This window comes from Dendropsophus ebraccatus, chromosome 6, assembly GCF_027789765.1.
Source record: "Dendropsophus ebraccatus isolate aDenEbr1 chromosome 6, aDenEbr1.pat, whole genome shotgun sequence".
NCBI lineage: Eukaryota > Metazoa > Chordata > Amphibia > Anura > Hylidae > Dendropsophus > Dendropsophus ebraccatus.
Window position 1 is genome coordinate 103110571 of NC_091459.1, and position 16850 is coordinate 103127420.

The window sequence follows — 16850 nt, forward strand, 5'->3', positions numbered from 1 at the left end:
TGGCTATCGTCCCACAAAGTGTTTTCTTAGGTGGAAAAGATGCGTTTTTTTTTTTTTTTTTTTTAATAATAATAATAATGACTGTTAATCTTGATCATTATATACGGCCACCATTATAAAATAACGGATCTTGTATTAAAAACAACACCCATTATTTTACTAAAAAGATGTGGGAACATAGCCTAAGCAAGATCAGAGAGTGCTCTGTAACCTTTTTACTTGATTGTGGGTATTTACTCGTCCAAAGAGCACCTCAACAGTCCCCCTGAAATACACAAAATCCTGCATCAAAAAGTTAAATTGCTGGGATCAGAGTGTCCTGTAACACGCATTCAGAAGTCTCACACTCAGTGCCCAACATTGTGACATACATTTTTTAAACGTGTAAGAAATAAAATGATTGACTTTTTAGATTATAAAAATATTTTTTTGTCATTAAATATCTCAAAGTGTAAGTATAAAATGTTATTTGGAATGGTCAGTTTCTTCCTATTGTCTAGTTATGTGATGATGATCTTGGTTACAATGATGTTTGGGGTGTAATGGGTGTCCTGGTAAATCAATCGTATTAATATTTTGGTATATATGCTAATAACAATCAGCATAAAACACATTTTAAAACATCCGCTAATTCTGTCCGTCATATTTACAGAATGCGCCCCTAGTCCTCACGCAATAAACTTAATTAAATACTACCAACAACTATTAACTGTGAAGACTCTAACTTAAAACTTAACCTTTATTATGACATTATAAAAAAGAATTTTGTGCGATGTGTAGTTAAAACTTGGGGTGTATATATTGGTAATTGTAACTTATTCTTAGTATACTGTTTGTATTGGCAGTGAGGGATAGAAGTCACAGCGGGATCTAGTGTTGTCACTCAGTCCTATGGCTCAGGTCTGTACCAACCAAGGACTCGTCGGCGGAGTTTAATGCTGGGCAGATATACCCCTGCTTTTTAATATTCATATTTAATACTGTCACTGCCAATGTATCGCGGCAGCGGTCATGGCGGTCCGCGGCTAAGGCAGATTGTTGTAATTTCTGTGGCCCCATATACACATCCATACATGCTACAAATATGTGTTGGGGTTGGGATTCGTGTCACAAAAAAAATGGCGAACCATTACACGGCCCACATTTGCAGCTCAGATTCCCTATCTTGAATGCAGCTGCGAATAGCTGCTAATGCACATCAGTGGTTCTGACCATAACTGTGAGTCCGTGGCTATCAACGGGACAATGGATGTGTGAAGGAGGCTTAACATTGTGAAAAACTTTGGAACCTGACGAGGGCAAGTGGAAGGATCTGAGCAACAAAGGCCAAAATGTTGTGAATAGGGACTGCATCCCCAAAAAAACAGGTTTTGTGGGATGTTCCTGGTGATATGTATCTACCCATCGTCCAATTCAAAATAACTGGCAAATCAGCTTAAGAGTGTCTCTCACCAAATCTAATGTTTCTGTTCTATACAGCACATTGGCAGTAGATATATATACAGTCATCCGTTTTCTTTATTAATGGCACAAAACTTTTCTAATTTTTATGCTAAACTTTTAACATAGTGATATATAGTTTTAAATAACACCCGACATTTTGAAGCTTTTGTATTGTACTGCAAGAAACAAAAGAGGTACAAAACAATGAAGACATTCAGCCGTTCCATTAACTAGACAAATCGGTGTAAACACAGAAGTACAGGTAAGTTAATATTCTGAGGATGTGTCAGTCTTACGCTCTTTCACGCTGTCTGTACTTTCTACTTTGAGGATTTCTTGATGGAAAATGTCAATGTATACTTTTAATAAAGTGCCATTCATCACCCATAGGCTCCCATCTTAAAAGCAGTATACCGGCCAGATGGAGGTCAAAGGAACACTAATTTTGTCTCTTTGTCTCTTCTGGATCATGGTAAACGCAATGTGAGAAGAGATTTAACTGTCCCTATCCCCCTCCCGCTTCCTATAGGCTTTGTTCAGCAGTTGGATTTCCTCTTGGTAGCTGTCTCTCTCCACATTCAGCTGTTTACTGTTCTGACGGTGAGCTTCTACAGTATCTGGAATAGAAATATTTATGTCACTGTCTGGATTATTGGTTGGAATGAACAGAGAATAAGAGGCGCTTTCTCCAAGGTCACAAGAGACAAATCGGTTCTCCTTGCGAGAATAACGCAGAGAAGGAGAACGCGCTTGAGTAGAAGATTGACTTATATTGCTGATAATAGATACAGTGTCCATAGCTTCTTCGTTGTCACAAATTTCTAGAACCTCAAGATGTATCTTCACATTGGTATCTGGAAACTGGGTGGGAGAGTCTTCCTTGCTTGGCTCGTGACCCACACTTTTGGACCGGTACACTTCGATCTTCTTAGATGTTGGTGTAATTTTTTGACCTTCACTGCTCACTTCGTAGGTAGACAAGGAAAGTGTTTTTCCAGTTGGCGCTTGAAGGGATACCGTCCCTTGGAAAGCACACAGTGGTATGGCCAATGCTCCTCCAAAACGCTGTAAAAGATAACAGATTTTATTACTATTTGGCACAAATTCATAAAAAATTTTATGGTTCATTGACACTTACATGGTCTTAATCTAGATGATAAAAACATTTATGTCTAGCCCATATATGAGACGGATATACTGCTCTATGGCCTTGTTGATACAGTTCATTTTAATGGATAAGTTGCAGTTAACTGTACAATACCTTTCTTTCCTATAAGTTATAAAGTTGCTTTACAATGGTTGCTGCCTTTAGCATGAGATAAAAGTCATTTTACAGCTTCAGCTTTACTGGGCTCTCTATCAGTTCTAGAGGAACATTATAGATTGTGTTCATGTTTTCCAGGGCTCCCTAAAGCTGCATCCGACTTTTTCAGTCATTGTGATATAACCATAAGTTGGGTAGCCTGAGAAAAGGTGCGGAAGTACACAGACAGTAAGCCTTAATCTGGTTCCACCAGCTTACTCTGCCTACTTGAGTCAACAGTCCTAGGCAACTGTGAACAACCACAGAGATGGTCTCTACATGCAATAAGGTGATTACACACAACAAGGACAAGACAAACTTTGATACAAGGGGTAGTCAACAGACGAGGTCAAACCAAACGGACAACAAGGTACAAATACAGGATCCAAGAGAATAGTCAGGTAACGTAGCCAAAGTCAAGGAAAGTTAGGTAACAATATAGGAAATGATATGGAGAAGATTGCATGCTAGAAAAACTAATCTAACAGCCAGCATGGATATCAGGGTACTGATACACTTTATAGGAGATCCAGGGACCTGGTCCAGGACATGATTGGACCTGACATATGCAGAAACAGACACAGGGAGGGAACTCAGCAGGGAAGAGGCCGGTGTGGCAGATAAATCAATCAGCAGAGCAGAAGAAGTAGAGCCATGTTCATGCAGTGTTTAGAAAAGTGCAAAAAAACATAGAACACAAATATAAAATCATGACCAAGACCGCAGTCTCAGCCCTATACCATTAGCTGATGACCTCACTGAGGTCCTAATAGGCATAGCACATTGGTATTCAAATGCCCAACAATCGGACTTGAGCATGCTTAAGTTGTGTTCATTTCTACAAGAGTATTAGGAGTCTGGAATGCTGTTCTTTCCAGGATTGCTGTTCACCTTGAAAGGCTGTAGGGGGAGCTATGTGCATTGCTTTTCTTGCGCAGTAAAATTTTTGACAGTACAGTCTTTAATAGCAGTTACATAAGCGAAGTATAAAATGAATGATATTTATGTGTTAATTGAATCTGTTTTATAGGAAAATACATTTCAGAAAAAAAACCTTATATGAACACAAAAAGTCTTTGCTCACACATTATTTTGGGTAGTTTTGTAAGTCATAAACAGCTGAACCACCGAGCAGGTACCTGTGTAGGAACATAGCCATACCTGTTACTAGTTACATGCTGCTACATGGTACATGGGCAACATGAATAAGGGTTAGCCTTCATTATTACAGTGATCTACGATATACTCTGAAATGTGGAAGAGTGTGGACTGTCAGTGTTTATTCACAGATCTCTTAAGTAAGGCTGCCAGGACAGGGGGAAACTGCTGAAGGCCCCCTGATCATATGGAGCCCTGAGCCTAGCTGGTTTTATTTCTCCGAACCTGCTGTATTTCTTGAGAATGGTTCCTAGACTATTGTAATAAGGGAGTCTGTCAGTGTTTCAAGCTGGCCATAGCTCGGGCAGCATGAAATTGATGACAGATTTCTGTTATTAATGTATAATAATAGATAATTTGAAAAATCTGATGAAAAAAATCTACACTCCTTCCTGAAAGCTTCTGCCCATAAATGGCCATTTTAGTATTGCACGGGCATACAAATGTTTGAGTTTTTATTATTTGAGTCAGGCATTTTTCAATGCTCGAGTGCTCATCTCGAGTAACAAACTCCATTGAAGTCAACGGGAGACTTGAGCATTTAACTAGGTGCCCCCTGTTTAGAAGAGCGGGGGGTGCCTTGGTAACCTATTGCATTTTTCCCCCCCAATTTTTGTATATCCCATCAGTTATTGAGGGTGCTCAATTGAGCACCCCAATGCTTGATTCAGCACTGTGCTTGACCGAGCATCAAGTTCAACACTAGTAAGTTTCCATCTTGCCCTTGTTACTTTTATTATTGCTATATGCATGTATGCATCTCCTTGCACTGATTGCTGGTCATTTTTTTCTGCCCTACTATTGGACCCAGGGAAACCAGAAAAGGAAACTTTTAAGGGTGATTCTTGATTTTACAGTCCAGCAACGAGGCAGATGCATTTTGCATGCCTCTAAATTGCTTGATGATTAGGCGGCAATCTGGGTCACTTTAAGAAGTAAAGGTGCAGTACATTAACATATACATCACATTTAATTGCTGTTTTGAACGAAAAAGTGAAAATTCACTCATCATACTGAAATGCGGGCTAGAGATATATTTTCTTTTTTCTGTCCCTTGGGTTAACCCAATTCTGATGATGTAATCATAATGACAAAGCCAGACATGATGAATCATACATTCAATGTGCAATGTCTGAATGGTGTTGACTCTCATTAAGCAAGATACTATACATGACAGGAAGCTATGACCGTCATTGAAGAAGTTGTTATACAGGATTTATACACAGTATTCAGAACAGTGTGAGCACTGTGTAACTGGCCTAATAGTGTTGACCAAAATCCTTAAAGGAGAAGTCCGGCGAAAATTTTTATGAAAGTATTGTATTGCCCCCAAAAGGTTATACAGATCACAAATATACATTTATTACAGAAATGCTTATAAAGTGCTTTTTTCTCTGCCCTTAGTACTGCTTCAAGGCTTCACTTCCTGGATAACATGGTGATGTCACTTCCTGGATAAAATGGTGATGTCACGATCCGACTCCCAGAGCTGTGCGGGCTGTGGCTGCTGGAGAGGATGATGGCAGAGGGATGCAGAGGATGGCAGAGGATGTCCCTTCAGTGCCCTGTGTCCCTGTAACGCCCGGAGTAGTGGATCCACTGGACCGGCACCAGCGATGGCACAAACCTCACCAGGGAGCGGAGTCTAAGGGGCCGCTGGTTTTCACCAGAGCCCGCCGCAAGGCGGGATGGACTTGCTGCGGCAGGCGACCCCCAGGTCGCTACCCCTGGCTTGGTTGCTGGTGACGGCAGGCGAGGCGTAACAGGAGCAGGTACTGACAGTGGCGTGAAAGCGTACCGCAGGTGACAGGCTGAACACAGGAACAGCAGAGAGACGGGAAGCAGGAACCAGGGACTAGGAGTAGGGACTGGGTAGCGGACAGGAAACAGGAACAAGGACTAGGGACCAGGTAGCGGACAGGTATCAGGAACAACAGGGAGCTGGGCCAAACGCTATGGGAAGCATGTAGAGGCTCCAACACAGGGGACAGGGCATGCTGGGATTTATAGGGAGTGATTGGGTGCAACTACCAATTAGGGGTGGACTGGCCCTTTAAATCTGAGACAGCCGGCGCGCGCGCGCCCGAGGGGGCGGGGACGCGCGCGCCGGCCGGCACAGACGGAAGGAGGAGCGGGACGAGGTGAGGCGCCTCCCGAGGCCGAACAGACAGCAGCGCCGGGTCCCTGCACCAGGACCCCGGCGGCTGCCTGAGCTGGATGGCGGTTGCGGCGGCGTCCCGGAGCACGGGACGCCGCCGCGGCCATGACAGTACCCCCCCCCCCTTTGGCCTCCCCCTCTTTCTTGCCTGCAGGAACCCCTTGATGAGATCTTTATCCAGGATGTTAGCCTCGGGTTCCCAGGACCTCTCCTCCGGACCAAATCCTCTCCAGTCCACCAGGAAGAAACGTCTCCCTCTGACAGTTTTCATGGCCAGGATATCTTTAACAACGTAGACGTCGTCTGAGACGGCTTGTGGAACAGAGAACGGAGACTGATCGGAGAACCGGTTGAGGACCACAGGCTTCAAGAGGGAGACATGGAAGGCGTTCGGAATCCGCATCGTAGGGGGCAGGCGGAGCTTGTAGGTGACAGGGTTTATGCGTTTCAGCACCGAAAAAGGACCAAGGAATCGGGGACCCAACTTGTAGCTGGGAATCTTGAGTCGAACATATTTGGCCGAGAGCCAGACTTTGTCACCTGGACGAAAATTTGTGGCAGGTCTCCTCTTCTTATCAGCCTGGTCCTTCATGCGTTCTGAGGCTTTGAGTAAGGACTGTCGAGTTTGTTCCCAGATCGACTGCAGGTCAGATAACAGCTCCTCCACGGCTGGGACCCCAGAGGATGGAGAGAGAGGCAGAGGAGGACGAGGATGATGCCCGTAGACCACATAGAAAGGAGACTTGCCTGTGGAACTCGAGTCCAGATGGTTATAGGAGAATTCCGCCCAAGGAAGGAGGTCGGACCAGTTGTCTTGGCGGCTGGACACAAAATGCCGTAGGTAGTTACCCAGGATCTGATTGACTCTCTCCACTTGCCCGTTAGACTGGGGATGGTAGGCTGAAGAGAAGTCCAGCTTTACTTGGAGCTGTGAGCAGAGGGCACGCCAAAACTTAGAGACAAATTGAGAGCCTCGGTCGGACACAATGTGAAGAGGAAGTCCATGCAGGCGGAAGATGTGTCGGAAGAACAACTGAGCCAGACGAGGAGCAGAGGGTAGGCCAGGAAGAGCCACGAAGTGAGCCATTTTAGAGAAGCGGTCCGTCACCACCCAAATAACAGTATTGCCCGCAGATGGTGGTAGGTCGGTGATGAAATCCATCCCAATGTGGTGCCAGGGATGGTCCGGGACTGGCAAGGGCAAAAGTAGGCCGGCAGGTCTTTGACGGGGAGACTTATTCCTGGCACAGACTGCACAGGAAGCCACAAAATCCTTGACATCCTGGAGGAGATTGGGCCACCAGTAGTGACGGGAGATCAATTGCCCAGTCTTTTGAGTTCCTGGATGCCCGGCCACCAAAGAGGAATGCCCCCACTTCAAGATGCGTCTACGAAGCGCGGGGCGCACATAAGTCTTCCCGGGGGGCAGTCCCTGCAGAGCAGAAGAAGCAACTGGTACTAGGCGGTCGGGAGGTATTATGTGACGAGGAGATTCCTCTTGCCCCATGACATCGGATGCTCGGGATAATGCATCGGCCTTTAGGTTCCTCTCGGCTGGACGAAAATGGATGGTAAAGTTGAACCGAGAGAAGAAGAGAGACCACCTGGCCTGCCGGGGATTGAGGCGTTGAGCCGACTGGAGGTAGAGGAGGTTCTTGTGGTCCGTGTAGATGTTAACGGGGTGTTTAGCCCCCTCTAGTAGATGACGCCACTCCTCCAGTGCCAACTTAATGGCCAGGAGTTCACGGTCCCCAATAGTATAGTTCCTCTCGGCAGGGGAGAAAGTCCTGGAAAAGAACCCGCAGGTTCTGGTCTTGCCTGTTGTGTCCCTTTGCGAGAGAACGGCTCCTGCGCCCACAGAAGAAGCATCGACCTCGAGAGAAAACTGCCTGGAGACATCCGGGCGGACTAGGGCTGGAGCAGAGGCAAAGGCAGACTTGAGGCTATTGAAGGCTTGTTCGGCCTCTGGAGGCCAACGTCTGGGGTCCGCCTTCTTTTTAGTGAGAGCCACGATGGGTGCGACCAGGGTAGAAAAGTGAGGGATGAATTGCCGATAATAGTTGGCGAATCCAAGGAAACGCTGGATTGCTCTAAGTCCCACAGGGCGTGGCCATTGGAGGACAGCTGAGAGCTTGGCCGGGTCCATTTGTAGACCCTGGTCGGAGACGATATAGCCAAGAAATGGAAGACTGCGCTGATGGAAAACACACTTTTCAAGCTTGGCATATAAATGGTTGGCCCGTAGTCTTCGGAGGACCTGACGCACTTGTGCCACATGAGTCTGTTGATCCGGGGAGAAGACCAAAATGTCGTCCAAATAGACAATGACGCAGACATAGAGGAGGTCTCGGAAGATGTCGTTCACGAATTCCTGGAAGACCGCTGGAGCATTACATAGGCCGAATGGCATGACTAGGTATTCGTAGTGCCCATCTCTGGTGTTGAAAGCGGTCTTCCATTCGTCTCCTTTACGAATACGGATCAAGTTATACGCTCCCCTGAGATCCAGCTTGGAGAAGATCTTAGCTCCACGAAGACGGTCGAATAGTTCAGGAATAAGTGGAAGAGGATAGCGGTTCTTAACAGTCACCTTATTCAAGCCCCGGTAGTCTATGCATGGGCGAAGGGAACCGTCCTTCTTCTGGACAAAGAAGAAACCTGCGCCAGCGGGAGACGTGGATTTACGAATAAAGCCCTTTTGTAAGTGCTCCCGGATGTAGGAGGACATGGCTTCAGTCTCGGGCACAGAGAGAGGGTATACCCGACCACGTGGAGGAGATGCCCCGGGAAGAAGGTCTATAGGGCAATCATAGACCCGATGGGGTGGTAGAGAGTCCGCCTCCTTGGCCGAGAAAACATCACCGAAATCTTGGTAGTCCTCTGGTAGACCGGCTAGAGGCTTGTCATTAGCAGGAGGCCTCGTAGAGCACTTGGGTTGAGGAGATCTCAGACACCGGTTATGACAGTCCTGGCCCCAGCTGAGAACCTCCCCAGTTCTCCAGTCCAGCTTAGGGGCATGAAATTGCAGCCAAGGTAGGCCCAGCAGGATGTTAGAGGAGGAATGGCTCAACACATAGAAGGAAATCCTCTCCTGATGTAAGGCGCCCACCCGGAGGGCTAGGGGTGCCGTCTGGCAGTGCACAGTTTCGGTAAGAATCTCATCCGTAACCGAAGAGATAGACCGGGGTTGGGCTAGCTGGATCACGGGTAGCCGCCATCTTTGGACCAAAGAAGCAGAGATGAAACTGCCAGCAGAGCCAGAGTCGATGAGGGCAGAAGTCTGGAAAACTTGCCCAGTAGGTGTCTGGATGGAGACGGGTATAGTCAACCTTGGAGAGGTGGCATTCACACCTAGGGAGGCCTCTCCCACCGGACCTAGGTGCGAGCGTTTCCCGGACGCTGAGGACGTTGGGGACATCTCTGCCGGTAGTGATCTGCACCACCGCAATAGAGACAGAGATTCAGCTCCATGCGGCGGGCTCTCTCATCAGTCGTCAGGCGAGCGCGTTCCACCTGCATAGGGACTTCTGGAGGCGACTGGAGTATGGGAGCAACGGGACTCTGGAACACCGGTGCCAGTCGAGGAAGGCGACGGGGCAGGCTCAGTCGTCGTTCCTGCCGGACCTCCTCCTCTCTCTCGGAAAACCGGTTGTCGACTCTGGTAGCCAGTAGGATAAGATCGTTTAGAGAAGGAGGAAGATCGCGGGCGGAGAGTACGTCTTTCACTCTGCTGGATAGTCCCTTCTTGAAGGTGGCCATTAGGGCGGCCTCATTCCAGTCCAATTCAGCTGCCAGGGTGCGGAACTGGATGGCGTAGTCACCGACAGAGGAGCTCCCTTGTGAGAGGTTGAGAAGAGCAGTCTCGGCTGAGGTGGCACGGGCAGGTTCCTCAAAGACGGAGCGAAACTCGGCCAGGAAGGCCCGGAGATTGGCAGCAACAGGATCATCACGGTCCCACAGTGGCGTGGCCCAGGCCAGAGCTCTACCCTCCAATAGGCTGATGATAAAGGCCACTTTAGAGCGCGCGGTGGGAAACTGACTACTCAACAGTTCAATATGCATTGTGCATTGAGTCAGGAATCCCCTGCACAACTTGGGATCACCTCCATATTTATTCGGGAGGGCCAATCGGAGTCCCGAAGTGGTTGCAGGTGGTGGTGGGCGCTGGCCTGTAGTATGCTGCTGTAGGGCGGCAGTCAATTGCTGGATTTGCTGCGACTGCTGCTGGATCTGTTGAGCCTGTTGAGCGACCACTCTAGCGACGTCACGGAGATCAGGCACCTCGCCGGGATCCATGGTTGGAGCCTACTGTAACGCCCGGAGTAGTGGATCCACTGGACCGGCACCAGCGATGGCACAAACCTCACCAGGGAGCGGAGTCTAAGGGGCCGCTGGTTTTCACCAGAGCCCGCCGCAAGGCGGGATGGACTTGCTGCGGCAGGCGACCCCCAGGTCGCTACCCCTGGCTTGGTTGCTGGTGACGGCAGGCGAGGCGTAACAGGAGCAGGTACTGACAGTGGCGTGAAAGCGTACCGCAGGTGACAGGCTGAACACAGGAACAGCAGAGAGACGGGAAGCAGGAACCAGGGACTAGGAGTAGGGACTGGGTAGCGGACAGGAAACAGGAACAAGGACTAGGGACCAGGTAGCGGACAGGTATCAGGAACAACAGGGAGCTGGGCCAAACGCTATGGGAAGCATGTAGAGGCTCCAACACAGGGGACAGGGCATGCTGGGATTTATAGGGAGTGATTGGGTGCAACTACCAATTAGGGGTGGACTGGCCCTTTAAATCTGAGACAGCCGGCGCGCGCGCGCCCTAGGAGGCGGGGACGCGCGCGCCGGCCGGCACAGACGGAAGGAGGAGCGGGACGAGGTGAGGCGCCCCCCGGGGCCGAACAGACAGCAGCGCCGGGTCCCTGCACCAGGACCCCGGCGGCTGCCTGAGCTGGATGGCGGTTGCGGCGGCGTCCCGGAGCACGGGACGCCGCCGCGGCCATGACAGTCCCTCAGTGTCCCCCTGTCATCATCCTCTCCAGCAGCCACAGCTCTGGGGGTCGGGCCATGACATCACCATGTTATCCAGGAAGTGAAGCCTTGATGCAGTAGTAAGTGCAGGAAAAAAAGCACTTTATAAGCATTTCCTGTAATAAGTGTATATTGATGATTTGTATAACTTTTGGGGGGCAATACAATACTTTAATAAAAATTTTTCACCAGACTTCTCCTTTAATAAAATCCATGTGTTATATGCATTTCATTCTTGATTTTGGTGCAGAATTTTGCTACAGATTTTACAATGATTGAAATCCGCTGAGAACATATCTAAGGCTGGGTTCACACTGATAAATTGAAACAAAAAGTGGCCATTTTTTAAAAATCTGGTAATTTGTCTATGGACATGCAGTTTTTTTAATACACTGTGTACACTGACTGATGCTTTTCTTCTATAGAATTTGAGACTTTAAAAAATGCCAGAATTTTTACCTATTTTATGGCCTTTTTTATTTCATTTTGCAGTTTGTAAACTCTTCAAATTGAGATGGCTACATTTGAAACTACCTTGATACAGAAGCCAACTTACTTTAGGAAAAGAGAGTCCTTCGCATTGGTGCCCTCCTTGAAACTACTTTTCCCAGTGACTGAATTAGAATTTAGAATATCACCTAACATCATTTTTTCAATTACCTTAAGGCATGGTCTACACAGTATTTTGACCACAAACCTGGCCAAAATACACATAGCTAATGAGACCTGAGGGAATCACTGGACCTTTGCACTGTCACAGTTTTTGGCATCGTTCACACACAGTTTTTAGAATAAACAATGGCTGTTGTTTAATCACAGTGGCCGATTGCATTCACTACTATGGAATCCTGGTTGGAGTGTATACACACTGTATACACTCCTGCTGGGATTACATGGGACCGCACAGAAAAAAAATCACATGCCTATTTTGTGCAGCCACTGTTCATTGAATAGCGGCCGGACAAAATAGAATGAGCAGACAATGTAAAGTACAGCTCCGGCCGTACTTTACATTGTCTTTTATGGTTAATTGGAATGTGAGCACACCCGAATGCTCCCACATTCTAATCAAAAAGAAATGATGTTCATCCAGTCGGTACTGCAGTACCGGCTGGGGTTAACTTCACTGACAATAGTCGTTGTGTGACAAGGCCGTGTCACATAACGACCGCTGTTATACAGCATCTAAACATGGCTTTCAACTGGATTAGTGTCCTGAGGACACTGATGCAATAGAAAATGAAGCTGGTCTAGGGTGAACTATCACTGCCATTGCCCCCCTAAATCCACCCATGAAATACATAACCTTGCCTAGGAGCTGTAGACAAAAGGATATTTTAATCAAGACTATTTGCAAACCTATTTTCTACCATTCTGTCGCCTTCATGTTCTGGAAAACATACATTTTGATTGATGGAAGGTTAGACATAGACTCTATAATGTCTATGCTGGCTATGTGGCTTCTAAGCTCTTGTACAGTAAATAGATCATATCATATGCTGTAGAATACACTATTGGACTATTATGGCAAACAGCAGTATTATGTCACTACAGTGTTTTTCGCTTACTCTCAATCAATAAGACAGTCTGTCTGGAATAGCTCTCAGCTATTATGTCCTTCAGAAAGTAGGACACAATTTTCACTTACAGGTCACATTTATCTCTGCATTAACTTTTAACAAGCTCAAATATTGCTAGATGTTACAAAACTATGAAGTATGTATTTTCCGACAAGGTATAGGATATTTCTGTATATGGTTGTACTGAGCTGTAATGCAGCTCAAACTATGAAAAATAACAGAAAAAATGTCTTTGTTATCCATAACAGCCCGTCAGAGTGCAGCTTTCACTTATTAAGAGCACTAAAGGAAATACAGCTGCACTATGATTGGTTAGTATGGGCAACAAAGTCAGTTTTTCTGGTAGTGTTTATAAGTCTCTGACATTGTCCCATTTATTAACTGATTTTTTAAAATTGTCTGACATAAATAACTGGCTGCTCACCTTTAGGATATCTGCCAATATCCCCAATTTTGGTAGGACAATCCTGAAACCTCCCCCAAGAGTGACTCTTTTTGGGATATTCCCAGATGATTTGGGGGGCCTTCTGGGCATGGGGGGTAGTTAAGCTTTAATTTATTACTAATAACAGTGTCTTTTTTTTCTAGATATGTTTCATTAATTTTTGGCCCCTGGTATACAATATATATCTATATTTTTTTCTATGGGCTTGATCATGGTGGAGTCTCTTTAACCCTTAGAGGACCAAGCCAATTTCAATTTATGCATTTTCGTTTTTTCCTCCTTGTGCTTAAAAGACCATAGCACTTGCATATTTCCACCTAGAGACCCACATGAGCCTTTATTTTTTGCGTCACTAATTGTAGTTTGCAATGACAGGCTGAATTTTTTCATAAAGTACACTGCGAAACCAGAAAAAAATTCAAAGTGTGGTGAAATTGAAAAAAAAAACGCATTTCTTTTATTTGGGGGTTTTCGTTTCTACACAGTTCGGCCTGGAGTAAAACTAACTTGTTACATATGTTCCTCAAGTTGTTACGATTACGACGATATGTAACATGTATAACTTTCATTGTATCTGATGACCGGTAAAAAATTCAAACCATTGTTAACATAAATATGTTCCTTAAAATCACTCCATTCCCATGCTTATAGCGCTTTTATCCTTTGGTCTATGGGGCTGTGTGAGGTGTCATTTTTTGCGCCATGATGTGTTCTTTCTATCGGTACCTTGATTGCGCATATACAACTTTTTGATCGCTTTTTATTGCAATTTTTCTGGATTTAATGCGACCAAAAATGCGCAATTTTGCACTTTGTTTTTTGCATTTATTTGCGCTTACGCCATTTACTGTACGAGATTGGGAGTGGGATAAATTAATAGTTCGGGCGATTACGCACACGGCGATACCAAACATGTTTGTTTATTTATTTATTTGTTTATTTATAACATGGGAAAAGGGGGGTGATTCTGACTTTTTTTAATGGAGGGGGCTTTTTACTAATAACAACACTTTTGTTTGTACTTTTACACTTATACTAGAAGCCCTCCTTCTAGATATGCAGCACAGATCCATGAGATAGGCACATTGATTGCTTCCGGCTGCTGCAGCCGGAAGCAATCGAGTGCCGAGCCGGGATCAGTGCCATTACGGCGCTGACCCCGGAAGGGGTAAGATGTGTGGATCGCTCCTCCGGGACAACGTCCCGGAGGAGCGATACTCCCCACTAGTCACCAGGGAACGGCTGCATTCGGTAATCGGATGTAGCTGTCAACTTTGACAGCTGCATCCGATTACTGTATTAGAGGGCACGGCGATCGGACCGTGCCCGCTAATACCCGCGGTCCCGGGGTACGAGCGGCACCAGGGACCGCAGCGATTCAGAGCGCGGGGAGGCAGCCCTGGACGTACGGGTACATCCAGGGTCGCCTAAGGGTTAATCAATCAGTAAAGCCCCTATTACGCGGGGCGACTGGAGGAGCAAATGAGTTTGCTACTTGTTTCCTGCTCGCTGCCGCCGCGGGGCAGCGAGCAGGTAAGTGCAGGGGAGGCCGCATCCAGACAGCCCATAACGGATAGCGGCAGTCTACTGCCGCCGCTTCTATGCCACTGAGCGACGCTCTATGCCACTGATCCTGGATGGACAACCCCTTTAAATATATGCTGTCCCTAGAGCGGGAGGCCCCACAATGGTGGACTGGGATGACTTAATTCTGGTGGACATCATGTAGCATATTTAACCTGTATCCGTGTCCTTGGGATTGAGAGTCAAATGCTATAAGCGGTGATTTCTAAATAAATATCTTTAGTTACATGGTAAATATGCGGTCTAGTTCACACACCATATTCCGAAGATTTACTTGAATTTGACTTGCCTCTAGCCAGACATCAATTTTGCAAAGCAGCGTGCATGTTACATTTTTTTACAGTGCTGATGCTTTCAGCAATCCTTGAAACATACGTGACCCTCATTTTCCATTCTCTTTTATTATTAATAACATCTCTGCCTCTTACATTTTCATTAATAATTTTTAGATTTTACTAGTCTTCACAGAAAACAGATTTTTTTTTCTTATCCGTTGAAAAGTCAAGCTTTTAAGCAAGCTTTCACACAATACACACCTTTTTTTTTTTTTTTTTTAGAACGCCAGCTTTAAAATAACACTTTTAATAATACCCGAAAAACAGGGGAAAAAAATAATAGAATAAAGGTTACATCACTCTTTCATCTAAGACTTTACACAAATGGTCTAAAGAAATGATTAAATAGAAAACCTTCATTTGTGTCAGCAATTATGTCAGTGTTTCCTAATGAGTTGCTAAACTGTATTCTCAGGTCATTGCTTTCAGTGTGTGCTTATGACTCACTTTAAAAACATCATTTTAGATGAAAAACTCATAAGACATAATAGCTTTGCAAACGATCACGGACTGAGGACCGGAAGGTTGGCTTTTCGTGTAGGGAAAACAGCACTGTATGAACTGAAGTCAACTTGACCACCGCACTGACCTGCATGTTATTGGGACTGTGGCCACTACTAGTGTACCAAATCTCATAATTAATTCTTCTTTAAAGAAAGAATAAAAAGTTCTAAAGTTCTAAGAAAGAACTTTACAAAACAAAATTTACTAGAGTTTACAAAAGAAAATTGCATCTCTATAACACTACTAGAGATGAGCGAACCTCAAGCATGCTCGAATCCATCCAAGCCCGAACGTTCGGTATTTGATTAGCGGTGGCTGCTGAAGTTGGATAAAGCTCTAAGGCTATGTGGAAAACATGGATATAGTCATTGGCTGTATCCATGTTTTCCAGACAACCTTAGAGCTTTATCCAACTTCAGCAGCCCCAGCTAATCAAATACCGAATGTTCGGGTTCGGATGGACTCGAGCATGCTCGAGGTTCGCTCATCTCTAAACACTACCTCTAAATTACAGAGCCATAGGAATGGTGTGCATGGTGCTCAGTATTGCCCCCTATTTTGGCAACGCTTCTTGGGAAAAATGGTTCTGTGATACTGCAAAGCACAGGCTAGAAAAGATGTGCGTCTCTTTGTGAAATCGAAGACTTAAGCCAGGGCCATAAATTTTTATAGGGGTTCAATTATGGTTTCATATAATTGGGAGATTGTGTGCATAAACTTTAAAGGAGTATTCTACCTATTAATTTTTTTTTTTTGTATATTTCTGTCCTTATATATAAAAAAATAAGAGCCTATTCTTAACTCACCAAGCTCCCCTGGGGTCCTCCTGTGGTATCTCTGTGTTCCCCGCTGAACGCTCCCGCCACCACTTCCAAGACGGATTTGTCTCAACAGTGGCGGCCCACTCAGCCGATCACTGATTGAAGCAGGACAATTTATTTTCTATATAAGGGAAGCAATATCTAAAAAAATATAAAGGCCCAGAGTAGCCCCTTAAAGCTGATGCTCTTCTTCTTGCCCTTTGTTGTGATGTAGTACTAGGCAGGGACTAGACAATGATTCCCTGTTGCTACTCCCGATACCATAGTGTATTGCACTGCCTGGTTGCACCTCTTATTCAAGTGAAAGGGATCATTGCGACCTACAAGTGGTTGCTACTCTGACCAAGCAGTCACAAAAAAATCCATGCATCGTTGTGGGTTTATTCTTGCTCCAAAGTTTCCATGCAGCTGACGGAATAACCAACATCTTTTTCTGCATTCTTTGTTGGATTTCCATCTGGAAGGAGTTTTATATTCCTTTCCATTGTTTC

The 16850-nt window shown here is 45.7% G+C and overlaps 1 protein-coding gene across 1 annotated transcript in view; it reads right to left on the minus strand.

Annotated features, from left to right (window-relative positions):
- Positions 1 to 1028: 1028 nt before the first annotated feature.
- The window catches only part of GPR149 (G protein-coupled receptor 149), a 57925-nt gene continuing 42103 nt past the window's right edge, over positions 1029 to 16850 (minus strand). The window contains exon 4 of the mRNA XM_069973901.1: positions 1029 to 2508. Coding sequence (XP_069830002.1) covers positions 1939 to 2508 — 570 coding nt within the window. The 3' untranslated portion in view covers positions 1029 to 1938. The remainder of the gene's footprint in view (positions 2509 to 16850) is intronic.